This window comes from Vombatus ursinus, unplaced genomic scaffold (assembly GCF_900497805.2).
Source record: "Vombatus ursinus unplaced genomic scaffold, bare-nosed wombat genome assembly UNPS02014791.1, whole genome shotgun sequence".
NCBI lineage: Eukaryota > Metazoa > Chordata > Mammalia > Diprotodontia > Vombatidae > Vombatus > Vombatus ursinus.
The window spans coordinates 47,170,887-47,185,959 of NW_020954569.1; the positions used below are offsets into that span (position 1 = coordinate 47,170,887).

Below are 15,073 nucleotides of genomic sequence, written 5' to 3' on the forward strand. Positions count from 1 at the left end.
AGTTGAATGGGCTGCCTCAGGATATAGTGGACTCCCTATCACTTGAGGTCTTCAGCCGATCAATCAATCAATAAACATTTATTAAGCACCTACTGGTGCTAAGTACTGGGAATACAAAAAGAAGCAAAAGACAGCCCTTGTCCTCAAGGAGCTTACACTCTAATGGGGGAAATAGCATGCAAACAAATATTTACCAAAAAAGCTGTATACTGGATAAATTCATTCATTCATTCAGTAAACATTTAATATGCTAGGCATTGTGCTAAGCCCTGGGATTACAAAAAGAGGCAAAAGACAGTCCATCCCCTCAGGGAGCTAGTTGGGGAGATGCAAAATGCAAACAAATATTTACAAAGCAAGATATATAGATAAATAGATAGATGGATACGTATAGATAGATAGATATGATAAATAAGGAATAACTAACAGACAGAAGACATTAGAATTAAGAAGAGTTGGGAAAGGCTTCCACTAAAAGAGGTGATTTTAGTTAGGACTTAAAGGAAGCTAGAAAAGTCCCTGGGAGTTGTCAGGGATATTGTAGAAAGAGTTCCTATTTAGGTACAGGACTGAAAAAAAGGACCCCAGGTTTCTTCCAACTCAGATTCTATGAATATCCCTTGCAGATTCCATTTCCCCTTCAACTCACAACAGGCTATTTAGATACAACTAAGGAATATAGAGGCAACATGGATGGTCAATGGATAGCTGGCCTCAGTCACAAAGACTCTGTCCCATCTCTGACACAGTCAAGAAGCATTATTTAGTCTCTCTGTATATGCCAGACACATCCAAGTTGTGTGACCCTGAGCAAGGCATTTAATCTCTTAATAACCTAGTAGTTCTTTAAGATTATAAATTATAGAGGAGGTAGCACCTACTTTGATAAGAGGGAGTTTCCTTTCTTGGGAGTTCCCTTTACCAATGAAATCATAGGTACAGGCCCTAATGCTCTCTTAAGAAACATAGTACCCAATGGAGCCAGCCTCAGAGTTAAAAAAAGAGCAGGGTGTTGCTTCATTAATTACTCCAATAAATATACTACATGCCACAATCCACAGGGACTATGTTTGGAGATTATCTCCCCAGAGTTGCTTGAGTGTGGGGAAGGGAAGCAAGGAGTGTAAGATGACTTGAGATGCCTGCAAACATTGTGGTAGAGAGTCCTTCTTCCCTACTCTGCTCCCTCACCCAGTCTCCTTGGCTGCTGCTGTGTAAACACCCATTGCCTTGATCCTTTGGTCAGGATGACTGACCCTCAAGTGCTAAATTCGTTTCTGAATCAGAGGACTGACCACCCACACATTCTCATTTTCCATTCGGTGTTTAATAAATTCCAGATGGGAGGTTCTGCTGCTTCTTTGTTGATTGGAATACATCAAACTATCATCTCCTGACACAATTATTTGAAGGCCTTTGTGAAGAGCTTTGTTATTATTTTTTTAAAGAATCTGGTTGGCCAAATGGCACAGCCAATGATCACAAAAACAAACAAAAACCAAACCCAGGCATGTTTTGTTAACATGCCTGTGACTGTGATTTAGGTACTCTTCTTCCAGCCTTTTTCTGTGTGGTTCAATAATTTCTCTACCTTCAAAAGGAGATACTCTGCTATTCCTTAATAGAGGAGGAGATTACAATTTAAATTTCTTCAAAAAGCATAATCTTCTCAACTATTGTAGGTTGCAAGGGAGTTGCAAAGAAGGATGCAAAAGTTGTAACAGTTTTTAAAAAGAGAAGGATAAAAGAAAAGTTGGTATGGGATAATTTCTAGTAATACCAATTAGAGACATAACTAAGGCAAGACAATCAGGCCTCTGACCTAAGGTACCAAGTTTAAAAGATGCTGATAGTAATTTCAGCCTTTCAGCTATATAGAAACAATAATTTGTCATCTAATTAGCAAGAATAGTTACTGGTGTTCATCCCTTCATTTTTTGAAGAGAACCAATGTCATCATTATTGATGTCTTGACTTGTGAATAAATTGGATTTAAGTGAGATAGAACTGTGCAAAGTTGTCAGCCTCACTCTCTCTTCCTGAATCATTGAAGTCCAGTGGTAAGACAAAAGTCAAGATGATTGGCAGTGGCCCAGGATGCAGTGGATGGCTTGGGTGTCTTCAATGTCTGACCAAGCTCTAAGGGCTCCCCAACTCGTGCTTCAGCTGCCTTCATGACCACTGGAACAAATTGTTCTCATCTATCTATCCCACTGGGGAAAGTCTTCACATACTTGCAATAAACATCCCCCTCACTCACCGATGTGACTGTCACTTCACCTGGTTTAGCTCATTTGCTGAGACAGTTTTACCAGGGTGTGGCTGCTGAGCAGCCTCCAGCTTTTACGAGCCACAGAGTTCAAATAGAAAGTGGCCAGATGATAGCCAAGGGAGAACTCTTCCACAGCCCTACCCTGCCATTCTCATGCCATGAAGTAGCTTCCCTAGTAATGACCTGGCATGAATGTCTAAAAGTCACTATCTACTTCCACCAAATGAAGGTCTATTTCTTGCCAAGTGCTCTAGGTACAATTTATGGTACTTTCCCTGGGCATAAAAAAATTCTAGTTAAAGCCCTACAAATCAATTCATCAATACTGCTTTATTGAAACCCAACAATCTAGGCCAGGGGTGAGGAACCTGTGACCCCGGAGGCCGCATGTGGCCCTCTAAATCCTTAAGGGAAGGGGCAGCCCTTTGACTGAATCTAAATTTCACAGAACAAATCCCCTTAATAAAAGGATTTGTTCTGTTAAACTTGGACTCAATCAAAAGGCCACGCCCAAGGACCTAAAAGGCCACATGCGGCCTTGAGGCCACAGATTCCCCACCTCTGATCTAGGCTCAGCTATTCACTGCTTATGTGACCATGAGCAAGTCATTCAAAAATCTCTATGCCTTAATTTCTTCACTTATAAAAAGAAGAGGTTGAATTTAATGACCTATAAAATTCTTTCCAGCTACAGACTTATGATCCTATAACCAGCAACTGGAATAAGTGCTGTGGGGGAAACAGGAAATATAGAAGACATAGTGGTGCTTGGACTTTCAGGGGAAGATGCTGGTTGTCAAATTGTTGCTGCAATTTTGTTATTTTGAGTAATAATAGTTTCACTTTCCTAAATTGCAGTTAAAAGCATTTTGTATACATTATTCATTTGATTTATTGCTCTTTGAGGTAAGGCAGTCGATATGATTCATATCACATTAAATTGAGGCTCAAAAAGGGTACATGACTTCCTCAAAAATCATACATCTATTAAATAGAGGAGCCAAGACTTAAACCTAGGTCTTCTAACTCTTTAAGTTCAAGATTCATTCCAGTCCATTTCTGGTATGAGTCTTTTCTGCTTCATCAGGACTGATGGCTCAGAGGATCATTCATGAGGAAGATGTTTTCCTAGGTAACTCCTGTAAAGGACCTGACCCTAGCCTAGTCCTCAAGGCTTATTGGACAGTAGCTTCCCAAACCACTCACTCCTTTTTGGAACTGATCCAAGGGAACCTTCCTTATGAATTCTGCCCTTTTTCCCTTTTTTATTATAGGAGCTACTGCCCTCCTAAAGTTATGAATCCCCTGTCCTGTTCTCCATGGTCTTCCAAAACTCACTAACTGCAGCTCCACAATCATTAGAGTCTCTCAGTACCCTAAGATGTGCTTCTTCCTGACTAGTGACTTGAACTCATGGAAGGCAGGTGGGTGATCTTAGCATTTCTTCACTTTCTTTGGCTATTACTTCCTATTCATCTCACTTTTATCTTGTTCATCCTTGTTTCAAGATTTTTTTTCCCCTTTGTAAAGAAAACAGAAGCAAAATAAAAATTGAATAGTTTTACATTCTATCTATCATCTCTTATATCAGTGTCTTTATGCTTTCTTTGCTCTTCCTATTGCTCCCAATTGAACTTTTTAAAAAACACCTTATGTTGCCTTTGACACTCTAATATCAACTTTTTTCTGAGCCTTTATAGTGCTCCTGATTCCATTCTCACAGGACCATGCTAATCTTTTGTATTCTGAATTATTTGTTTGCCCTTGTTTTCATTTTCCTCTTCTGTACCTCTAAAAATCTAAATTGGTTGATTATTCTCTGTGCCCACATTCATCTATTTAGATAACTCCTCACTTTCTTTCCATATGGCAAAGGCTTACATTCATCTGTTTAAATAATAGACAGCATCCAATCTCTCTTGAACTGATTTCTCTTGAGCACTTTTAGTGAGACTCTCTCCATCCTTTCTCCAAAATCATTGAAAAGTGCTCTCCTCAAGCCTAGGATTCATGTCAGATTATCCTGATCCCTTCCCAGTTATTAACATTCTCTCACTGAGCTCCATGAGGAAGGGCAGGAATAATTTTGTGTTTTTAATCTTTTTATCTCTCGTACCTAGCACAGCACCTAAAATTAGTAAGCACTTCATAAATACATGTATGTTGAATTGAATTGAATTGAATTGAAGTATGTCTGGAATTCTGTTCCTTCTATCATGAAGTCCAAGATGGAATACCCATTTCCTCTCAAGGATCTCATTCATCTCAAAACTTCAATGATTCCTTACTGGTCAAAATCAGACTTGGAATTCAGCAATTTCTCAAATTCCTTCCTCCACTTTTTGAAGGATGAAATCGTCATGAAGGCAATTCAGGAATTGTTAGGAACCTCAAGTCCAACCCATAGCTGACCAAGAATACCCTCGACATCCTCACTGCCTAGTGGTTATCCAGCCTTCACTTGAAGATCTCTGTTGAAAGGAAATCTACTATCTCCCAGGGCTAAGTTACAATTAAACTCATTTCACTTTTGGAAAGCTCTGTTAGCAAGTTTTCACTCACCTGGAGTCTAAATCTGCCACTCTGTATCTTCTATACACTGCTCCTAGTTCTGCTCTCTGGTGCCAAGAAGAACAAATCTAATCCTTCTTCCAAATACCAGTGCTTCCGATTTGTTAAGAGGGTTATCCTGTTGCCTCCTACATCTTTTCTTCTCACTCAATTCCTCCGGCTCCTCCAACTTATCCTCATATGGCTATTGTTTCCAATCTTCTCACCATTCCAGTCCCTCTCTTCTGGAAGCTCTCAATTTGTGATTATCCTTTCTCCTTTTTTAAAATAATATTTTATTTTCCCCCCAATTAGATGTAAAACAACTTTTAACATTCATTTTTAAAAATTTTTGAGTTATGATTATCCTTTCTCTTTTTTAATAATATTATATTCCCCCCAATTACATGTAAAAACAATTTTAACATTCTTTTTTTTTCTAAGTTTTAAGTTCCAAATTCTATCTCCCCTTCCATTTCCTCCATACTTCCTGAGATGGTAAGCAGTCAGATATACAGTCATGTAAAACATGTGTCTATCCTTTCTAAAACAAACTGAGCTGCCCAGAATGGTTCAAAATACAATTTGTGACAATACTTCCTAAAATAAACTGAACCACCCAGAATGGTACATAATACTCTGATAAGGGCAGAGTACTATAGACATTCACATTTGTTGTTCTTGTTACTGTACCTCTCTTAACGAAGGCCATGCCAGAATTAGTTGTAACAACCATGTCAGCATCGATTGTTGATTAATTTATCATAAGATCATAGCTTGAGAGCTGAAAAGGAACTTGGTGGTCATTAAATACAACTCCCTCATTTTATAAAGAAACTAAAGCCTAGACAGAAGAAGTGACTTGAGGGGCAACTAGGTGGTGCAGTGGATAGACCTCTGGCCTTGGAGTCGGGAAGACCTGAGTTCAAATCCAACCTCAGACACTTGACACTTACTAGCTGTGTGACTGACCCTGGACAAGTCACTTAACCCCAATTGCCTAAGCAAAAGAAAAAAAAAGTGACTTGCCCAGAGCCAACAGCTAGTATCTGAGGCAGGATTTGAACTGGGTCTTGCTGACTCCAAGTCCATATGGTTCACCAGTCTGAAGAGAAAAAAAAAAATGTGGCCCACTGGAATGCTCATATCATTTCCACATGACACCAGCAGAAACACAAGCAAAATGTACTCTACGAAGGTCATTGGATACTTCCCTTTGCCCTCCACACTTTCTGGGACTAAGATAATCATTTCTCCATCTCTCTTGCTAATAGATTTTGTGACTACCTCTTTTGGCTAACTGTGTCTGAGATTTTGTTGCCAAGGGCACCTGAGTCAGCTGTGTTCTGAATTAGGCTTGACCCACCTGTTTTTGGAGCTCTCCCTTCTTTTCTTTTCCCCAGACTTTGACATTTTTTTCTAATGTTCAGGTGAATTTGATTTCATAATTAGCAGATTCCTGCCAGAGCCCCAATGGTTTTTATTAATTAGTAGCAACCCTGAACTGTTGTCCATCAAAGGTGGACTATAAAAATTCACCTTCTACGTACTTCTCACTTCTGTGGGGGGGGGGTCCCTTTTATCTTCTCACTCGTGACCAGGCCCTCCCTACCCAGAGTGTTAACTCTTCACGTCTCATGATCTGCCACTGTCACCTCCCCAAGTGAGTTTTCTCCAGTAAACTTTCTTGCCTTTTTCTGGAGTTCTCTGAGCCTTTTCCCAGAACATTTCTCCTGCTTACACTCAAAGGGATGTAGAATATTGAAGTTTTTTGTATCACCCAGAAAATAAAATAATTCAAACCAAGCATGTAATTCACACTCCAAATTCACAAGGGCAATCCCTTTCATTAAAAACAAGTTCAAGTACAGTCCAGGTTGGCATTGGACAAAAGCTAGCAGAGGCCAACTTGATTGGGGTGGTGAAGCATGTCACTATTTCTTTTTTTTTGTTTTTATTTTTGTTTTATTTTAGGCAATTGGGGTTAAGTGACTTGCCCAGGGTCACACAGCTAGTAAGTGTCAAGTGTTTGGTCTGAGTCCGGATTTGAATTCAGGTTCTCCTGACTTCAGGGCCGGTGCTCTATCCACTACACCACCTAGCTGCCCCCACATGTCACTATTTCATTAAATCCTGTGTTTCCACTTTTGAAGCAAATCCTCATTTTCTGCTATTTAGCCAGCATGTCTACTCATTCATCAGAATTTTAAGAAAAAAATGGCAATTTCTCATCCTCTCACTATATAATATAGTCTTTCCAGGTCTGTATACCTTTAAGGGGCATGGATCTGATAGATCAGAGCCTCTTAACCTTGTTTGGACCCCTTGGTCAGACTAGTTAGGCCTATGGACCTTTTCTTAGAATCATATTTTTAAATGCACAAAAACCACATAGAAATCCCTATATGCAGTAATCCAAAATACTTTTAAAAATAGGTTCACAGATCACAGGTTAATAATTCCTGTGATAGGCAATTTGGGAGAGTTTAGCATTTCCTTGCTATAACACAGGCTTCTTTCTTTTGGCACCTAGGCCAGCGGTTTTCAAAATTTACTAAGTTAAATGTATATGATGCTTAAAACAAACAAACAAACACACAAAAAAAACCAGACAAACCCAAAACCAAGTTTATGGAGGTTGGAGTCTGGTATAGGCAGGCGTTACTCATGCAGATATAGATGTACAGCCTGGCTTGAAAGACCATATTATTTATTGACTTTAATCAGTCAAAAAGTATTTATTGAGTACGGTTAAATTAAATACAATGTTTTAAGGACTATGCTAAGTGCTGGGGATGCAAAGAAAAGCAAAAATGTGGTCCCTGGCCTCAAGAAACTCACATTCTAATGGAGGAGACAGCATTTAATTAGATACATACAAGCTATGTACAAAGTAGACAAAAGTAATCTAATACAGAAGGCATTAACTTTTGAAAGCCATGCTAGGATAAAATGCTTTGTTGTTTTCTCTTTTGATATATGTGTATATATATGTATATATATATACATATATAAATATTTATAGATTAAAATTTATCCTTGAATATTCTTTTTTTTATGATTTGTATCAGAACCTAAATTCTAAATTCTGAAGCTAAGATTCAGTACTAACCCATACACACCTATACCATCCCTCTTGGCATTTTTTTCTTAAACATCAACAAATAGTCAACATTATCACCCAAAAATAATTTATTAATCACCTACTCATATGGGTATAGTATGGGTATAAAAAAATAAACTTTTTTTGTTATCACCCAGAAAGCAGAATCATTTAAGTACAGATGGTTTGCAAATATCACTCCTGCAATCTAGACATAGTCCAAGCCAGGGCAGCATTGATATAGGTTAACAAATAGCCTACAGAGGGTAAAATAGAAACTTGAAACAGACACAGTGATAGGTTAGATATGTCGATGTTACATACAGATCACCATAAGAGGGGGGCAAGAGAGAGGATGCTTGGGGATCCTCCAGGAAGACAGGACAAGGCAGGAAGAAGGCATAACCTTTCTTCCACAGTACTTTGCAAACCTTCAAGCACTAGACAAATGCTTTCAGTGTTGTTATCTCAAGCTATCCGGTAAAGATTTCTGGAATAGGTGGGATTTCAAGAATTTTCAAATTTTAAGTATGTTAAAAGTCTGCAAATATTACCAATAACTGGGATTTGGGGTGGGGTGGGGAGGGCTGTTAAGATTTTTGTTTAAGCATGACCTTTTTAGGAAGGGAGAAGTAGGGGGAGAGAAATCTCACTCTCAAAGAGGCTGGTTTCAGTGGTCTTTGGTTCTTTATTAGAAACTTTGTCCAATGTGGTATGACTCCCAGAGAGATGAATTTGACCTCCACGCTCTTTGTTCTCCCTTTGTCTCCTTAGACTGTCCTCACAACATATGGCTGACGTTCCTCCCTTGGCTTCCAGTGCAGACATCTCCCATTGTGCTCCTGACGATAGCTGTGGTCACTTTGCTGCTGAGCTTTGTGAGCCTCTTGTTCCTCGGACACTTACTAGGGTTCCACTTCTACCTAAGTATGTAATTTTTTTTTCTCTTTTGGCAAGACAAGAGGGGGTAAGTGACTTCTCCAGGGTCACACAGCTAGTAAGTGTCAAGTGTCTTGCTCCTCGGATACTTACTGGGGTTCCACCTCTACCTCTGTATGTAATTTTTTTTTCCTTTTGGTGAGGCAATTGGGGGTAAGTGACTTGCCCAGGGACACACAGCTAGTTAAATGTCAAGTTTCTGTGTTCACGTTTGGATTCAGATCCTCCTGACTCCCGCCCCGTGCTCTATCTACTGCGCCACCTACCTGCTCCCGTATGTAAACCAAAGGTAGCATCAGAACTGCTTTGCTGCCGTCCCTGCCCTATCTTAAAATTTCTAAAATTCTTTTTTCCCACAAGTATCCCAAAATATGTGGATCCACATATGTAAATAGAAATATGTAGAAATCTATGTAAAGACATAAATAGAAATAGATAAATATATAATACACATTATTATGGAGATATTTAATGTATTCAATTGCATGTATATGTATATACAATGTGTTTATATTAAACACATTGTACATACAAATGTATATATGCACACATACTTCACCTACTTTATTTCATTTGATCATTACAACAACCTGGGAGGAAGGTGCTATTATTATTCCCATTTTTATATATATGGAAACTGAGGCAAACTAAATACATAGAAATATATGTAAATACATGAATAGAAACATATACATATGTGGTACACACTGTTGTGGAGATACTTAATGTGTGCGCATGTGTGTGCATACATGCTGCTGCTGTTCAGTTGTTCAATGGTGTCCGACTCTTTGTGACCCCGTGGACCATACCACACCAATGCTGTCCATGGGATTTTCTTGGTAAAAATACTGAAGTGGTTTGCCATTTCCTTTTTGGGTGAATTAAGGCAAGCACAAGTTAAGTGACTTTTCCAAGGCCACACAGCTAGTAAGTATCTGAAGCAGTATTTGAATTCAGGTTTTCCCAACTCGAGGTCTAGTACTCTGTTCACGCATCACCCAACTGCTTATATTTAAACAGCTAATGTGTGTACATGTATATATTCGTCAGAAAAGTTTGTTCCCCTGAGCTGATTTTGCTGCTCAAGATCTCCAAGTGAATCAGTCTGTGAGGAGGAGTTAGACTAAAATAACACCTTATATTCATACGGTGAACTTATTTATTATATATTAATTATCACTAATATATTACTGTATATTATATACTAAGTATTAATCTATGAATACTTCTGTATTATATACTATCAAGTATTAGGAAAACACAGTCCAATAAAAAGAGTCCTGTCTTTACAGTCAGGACACTCAGGTTTCTGACTCTGCCAATTCCCCCTGTGTGAACATAGCTAAATTACTTCTCTCTGGGCTGCCTCAGTTTCCTCAACTAGAAAATTAAGGCATTGGATGAAGTGGCCTCTGAGGTCCTTTCCAACTCAATCTGTAACTCCTTGCTCCTGAGCACTTTTATACAGAATCTCACTCAATTCTCAAAATACTCCATGTGGTAGACTGTGTAAATATCACTTTAGTGATTTAGTTTTAGTGATTGGTTCAAGGTCACATGGCTTAAAGAGAACTTGCTAACTGTCTTCAACTGTCTTAATCAGTGATCCAAAGTGGAATGGGCTGCCTGTAGAAAATAAAGGTTATATCTTTGTAGATAGTATTATGTATGTGAAGTGCTTTGGAGACCTTAAGGAGCTACATAAATGCTGCTGCTAGTGGTGGTGGTGGTGAAGATGAAAAGTGAGTTCTCCCTCACTTGAGATCTTTAAGAGAAGCCCAGAAGTCTCAGGTTTTAAATCCTATTGAGCAGAATGTTGAGGATTTTTTTAATTAGGTAAAGGTCAGATCGAATGGCCCCTGAGGTCCCTTCTGCTGCCATGAGGAAGTACGGTCGCTAGTTTCATAATTCACAGACAGGCTAAAGGTGGAAGAGGCACGAAAGAAGAAGTCACTGGATTTGACAGTTAAGAGATCCCTGATAACCTTAGAGAGAACAGTTTTATTAAAGTGGGGTTAGGCAGGAGGCCAGATTACAAAAGGCAGATGAATGAGGGGTTGGGGAGAAAGTAAAGGCAGCAGACAAGGTCAGTTCTTTCTAGCCTCATCTAAGGACCTGCTCAGGGCAAAGGAAGGGTTGTTGCTGCTGCTGCTGCTGCTGTTAATTGTTAGAGAATGAAGAGACCTGAGCATAAGTGTAGATGACAGGGAAGAAGCACTTTTTCCAGTTATAACCAGAACTTCATTGTCATATGTAATTGTCACCCCTTCTTCCCTCACATAGTCAGCATGTGTTGTGCTTAGTCTCTAGTCTTCCTTTATGTCTCCACTCACAAACCCCTTGATTCAGGACTTTATCATATCATGCCTAGGCTATTGATTGGCTCCTCCTCACTTGTCTTCCTACTTCCAGTTTCTCCTCCCTCTTGCTCATCAGACCTACAACTGGCACCAAGTGCCCAGGGTTTTGCGCTGACTTTAGGGAACGTGTTCTTGTCTCCTCTGCTTCCTCATAAAACACAAGCCACCCAACTGGCCTCTTCTTCCCTCTTCCCATAACTTTGTAACTGGGTTCTCTGTGAGTGGACCCACTCTGAAACAGTGATCAGACTATAGACTCAGGCTATCCAGGACCTCTCAGATCAGAGGGGATTTCAAAATCAAAATTCCATGGATCCCAAAGTTTATGCATTCTTCAAGACCCAACTTGAATTCCTGTAAGATTTGTAGTCTCATCATATCCTGTCATATATTGTGAATTGTCTTTTCTCATGTTTGCATCATCTCCCCAATTAGCCTGCAACCTCCTTCACAGTAGGACTATGCCTTTTGCTCCCCTTTACCCCTCATAGAATACAATGCACTGTTTTGACCATGATTGAGTCAACTCATTTCCAACTCATTCGTTGGAAAGATAGATTGGTCTAGATTATGATGGACCTTGAAATCAAGCATAGTGGTTTAAATTTCATGTAGTCAGAAAGCGGGTTGTTCATGGTCTGCTTGAACAGAAGAATGACATGAGATATCTGTGGTTGTTTATTGTTGAGTCAAGTCTGACTCTTCACCACCCTGCAGACCATAACACACCAAGCTCTTCTGTTTCCCAATGTCTGTCCAAGCTCATGGTCGCTGAACATATTGACCACCTTCCAACCTGAGAGACTCATCTTCCCATGTCATATCTTTGAGCATTTTAACACTGTCCATGGGATTTTCTTGGCAAAGATAATGGATTGGTTTGCCATTTCCTTCTCCAGTGGATCATGTTTTGTCAGAACTCTCTGCTATGACCTGTCTTGGGTAACCCTGCACAGTATAACTCACAGTTTCATTGAGCTGTGCTAGCCCCTCTGCCATAACAAGGCAATGATCCAGGGAGTCAGGGAGATATCTATAGACATTCCTAAGTTCCCTCAGTCACCTCTTATATTATATTTTTTGGCCTACACCTATAATTTTCATTGGTATAGGTAACTCCCAGTTTAAAAAAAAATTCCCTCTACTGATGTATACTGGCACCTATTCTGCAATTTAGAGTCTTAGAAAGGTGCTTGGGCTACCGAGAGTTTGAATGGCTCTCTCGGGGTCACACAGTCAGTATGAATGCTTGAATGATTGAAAACAGATTTTCTTGATTCTGAAGCAAGCCAGCTGTCTACTATGCCTTCCTTCCTCTTCCTTGTGATATATCAAAACATTAATTTATCTAAGCTTCCCCATTGCCCAAAGTAATTTCTCCTCCTTGGGTCTCTCCATTTTCTTTGTTTGTGCCTCTCCTGGGTACTCATATTTTAATTTCTGTTAGAGTTATTCACGATGTCTCATTTGGATTTTTCCAATCTGGGGACCCTGTAATCTTCATTTTAGAATCCCCTAGCACTTAATGTTATGCTTTGGGCATTTTAAGTATTTAATAAGTATCTAGTCATTTTAATTGAATCATAAGAAAGCTTGTTTTACTTGCTTGCTACTACTGTTGTCAAATCAAATGAAAATTCTGTGCTTCTCTAGATTGATTCTGAGTTGTCTGCTTGTAGTAATTGCTACCACACAGGTGTCGATTTTACTGCTTAGCTAGCATAAAGAAAATCTGTTCCACAATCATTACTTAAGGAGCATCTTTCATCTGCCTACCATTCCACTGAGGGGCTGGGGTGGACAGAATAGGCATCCAGAACTGAGTCTCTTCCCTCAGGGAACTTACCATAAAATCTGAGAAATGAGGATCTTAGAGAGAGCACTAGAAAGAACCTCAGGAGTCATCTAGTGCTGCTGCTTCATTTTTACAGAAAAAGACACTGAGTTCCAGGGAGATTAAGTGACTTAATCTTACTTAATTAAATGACTCCAAGTTCACACAAGGAATATTAGAGAGGAAACTGGAACTCAGATCTTCTGGCGCTTGAGTCCAGAGCCCCCTCCACTGGACTAAGCACATGAAATAATTGCAGGCAAGGTTCCAGGTGGATCTTGAAACACAGCTTGAGTTTACAGAAGTAAAGAAGCAGTGGGAAAGCATTTTTAAAATGAACTTATTCTGCCTTTGAATTTGAATTCTCAGAAGGGTCATTCTACAGGTAGCTGTGCTCAGTGAATTGTGTCTTTATTTTGAATGTAATTTTTCATGTTGCTGATGTTTCCATTTGGAAGTGACCCTGAAGGGACGGAAGAAAGGGTAGAGGTAGTTTTGATCTCTGTAGGTTCACAGGGATTGAGTTGTATTGCAATTCTTCCCACTGAGCAGCCTGCTAATGGGAACAAAGTTCTATCAGAATGTGATTGAAAGAGAGAGATAGGTATAAATTAGGTAGCATGACTTGGAGTATATCTATACTGGGGAAGCATTCATTTACTCTTTGCTTAAACATCTCCAGATTCTGGTTGGTTTTTTCAACATATGCTTTGGAATGCTTGTTTCATTGATTTCTTTTTAGTGGCTTATAATTTTATACTCGGGAAACTCTTCCTAGCCTCTAGCCTAGTTAAAGAATTAATTTTTCTCCGAGACTTCTCTTTCATTGAGCCTTAGGTGAGGGTTAGTCTAGTGGTCTGAGTATCCAAGTAAGTAGTTAAAGCAGAAGTGTGCTTTCTTATTGGTTCCACATTATGGCATGTTTCTACAGGACACAAAGTGAAATTGTTATCAGCAATTATCCCCTAGTTTTCATTAATACCATCAGAAAAACTGGATAAGTTTGTCAAAATAACTCTTTAGGGACTATCAATGTGAAAACCTTCCTTTTACTTCATGTCACAGATACAAGTCAAAGGTACTCTGAGTCCCAGTGGGAAAATGTCAGATGAGTTAACTAATCAATCAACAAGCATTTACTGAGTATTCAAGTATATGTAATACATTGTGCTGTTCATCATAATGTGCATTTTTATTATCATTCATTACATACCTATGTTCTGTTATTAAATTAATCCTGTACCAATACTATATGTTTATTATATTATCTTGATACAGTACTTTGCATTTCTAAAGCTCTTACTATTCTGAAGCTCAAATCAGTTTTAAGAGCATCCTCTTGAAGGATGTCTTTTCAACTAATTTACTAAAAAAGCATTTGGACTGCTGGAGTGCAAGTCATCATGCCAGGAGCTACGGGATGTGTTTTTCCCCCACCAAAGACTATGCTAGGAATAAGAATGGAACACTTTATACTTGTTTGGCTGTAACCATCACTACCACTATTGTCTCATTATTTTTCTTTTGCAATACTTTGGAGCACTTCCCAGATAATAAGCAGCTGAGAAGTAGGTGAGTGGGATAGAGGGAGAAGAGGGAGTCAGAGAATTTGAGGTTGAATCCTCATTCTGTTATTTATTACCTGCATGTCCTTGAGCAAGTAACTAAGCCTCTCAGTGTCCTCACAAATAAAATGAGGTCATTGGTCTAGATGGCCTCTGAGGTCTCTTCTTGTTCTAAGTATTCGGCATTTTGATCCTAAAATTATCTCTCTTGAACCTTGGTACATGAGTATGGGTATAGCCTCCATTATGCAGACTGTAATACTACCATGTCTATCATTCTGTGTACTTCTCATTCATGTCTTTCCTTCTTTCTTTTCTTCTTTACTTCTTACTTTTCTTTCTTCCTTCCTTCCTTCCTCCCTTCCTTCTTCCCTCCATCCATCTCTCTTTCTTTCTCCTTTCTTTTCTTTCTTTCTTTCTTTCTTTCTTTCTTTCTTTCTTTCTTTCTTT

The 15,073-nt window shown here is 39.1% G+C and overlaps 1 protein-coding gene across 1 annotated transcript in view; it reads left to right on the top strand.

Moving 5' to 3' along the window:
• LOC114048147 (probable palmitoyltransferase ZDHHC11) overlaps positions 1–15,073 on the top strand; it is a 163,405-nt gene that overhangs the window by 108,726 nt on the left and 39,606 nt on the right. The window contains exon 6 of the mRNA XM_027869078.1: positions 8,700–8,852. Within this exon, the coding sequence (XP_027724879.1) occupies positions 8,700–8,852 (153 nt within the window). The remainder of the gene's footprint in view (positions 1–8,699; positions 8,853–15,073) is intronic.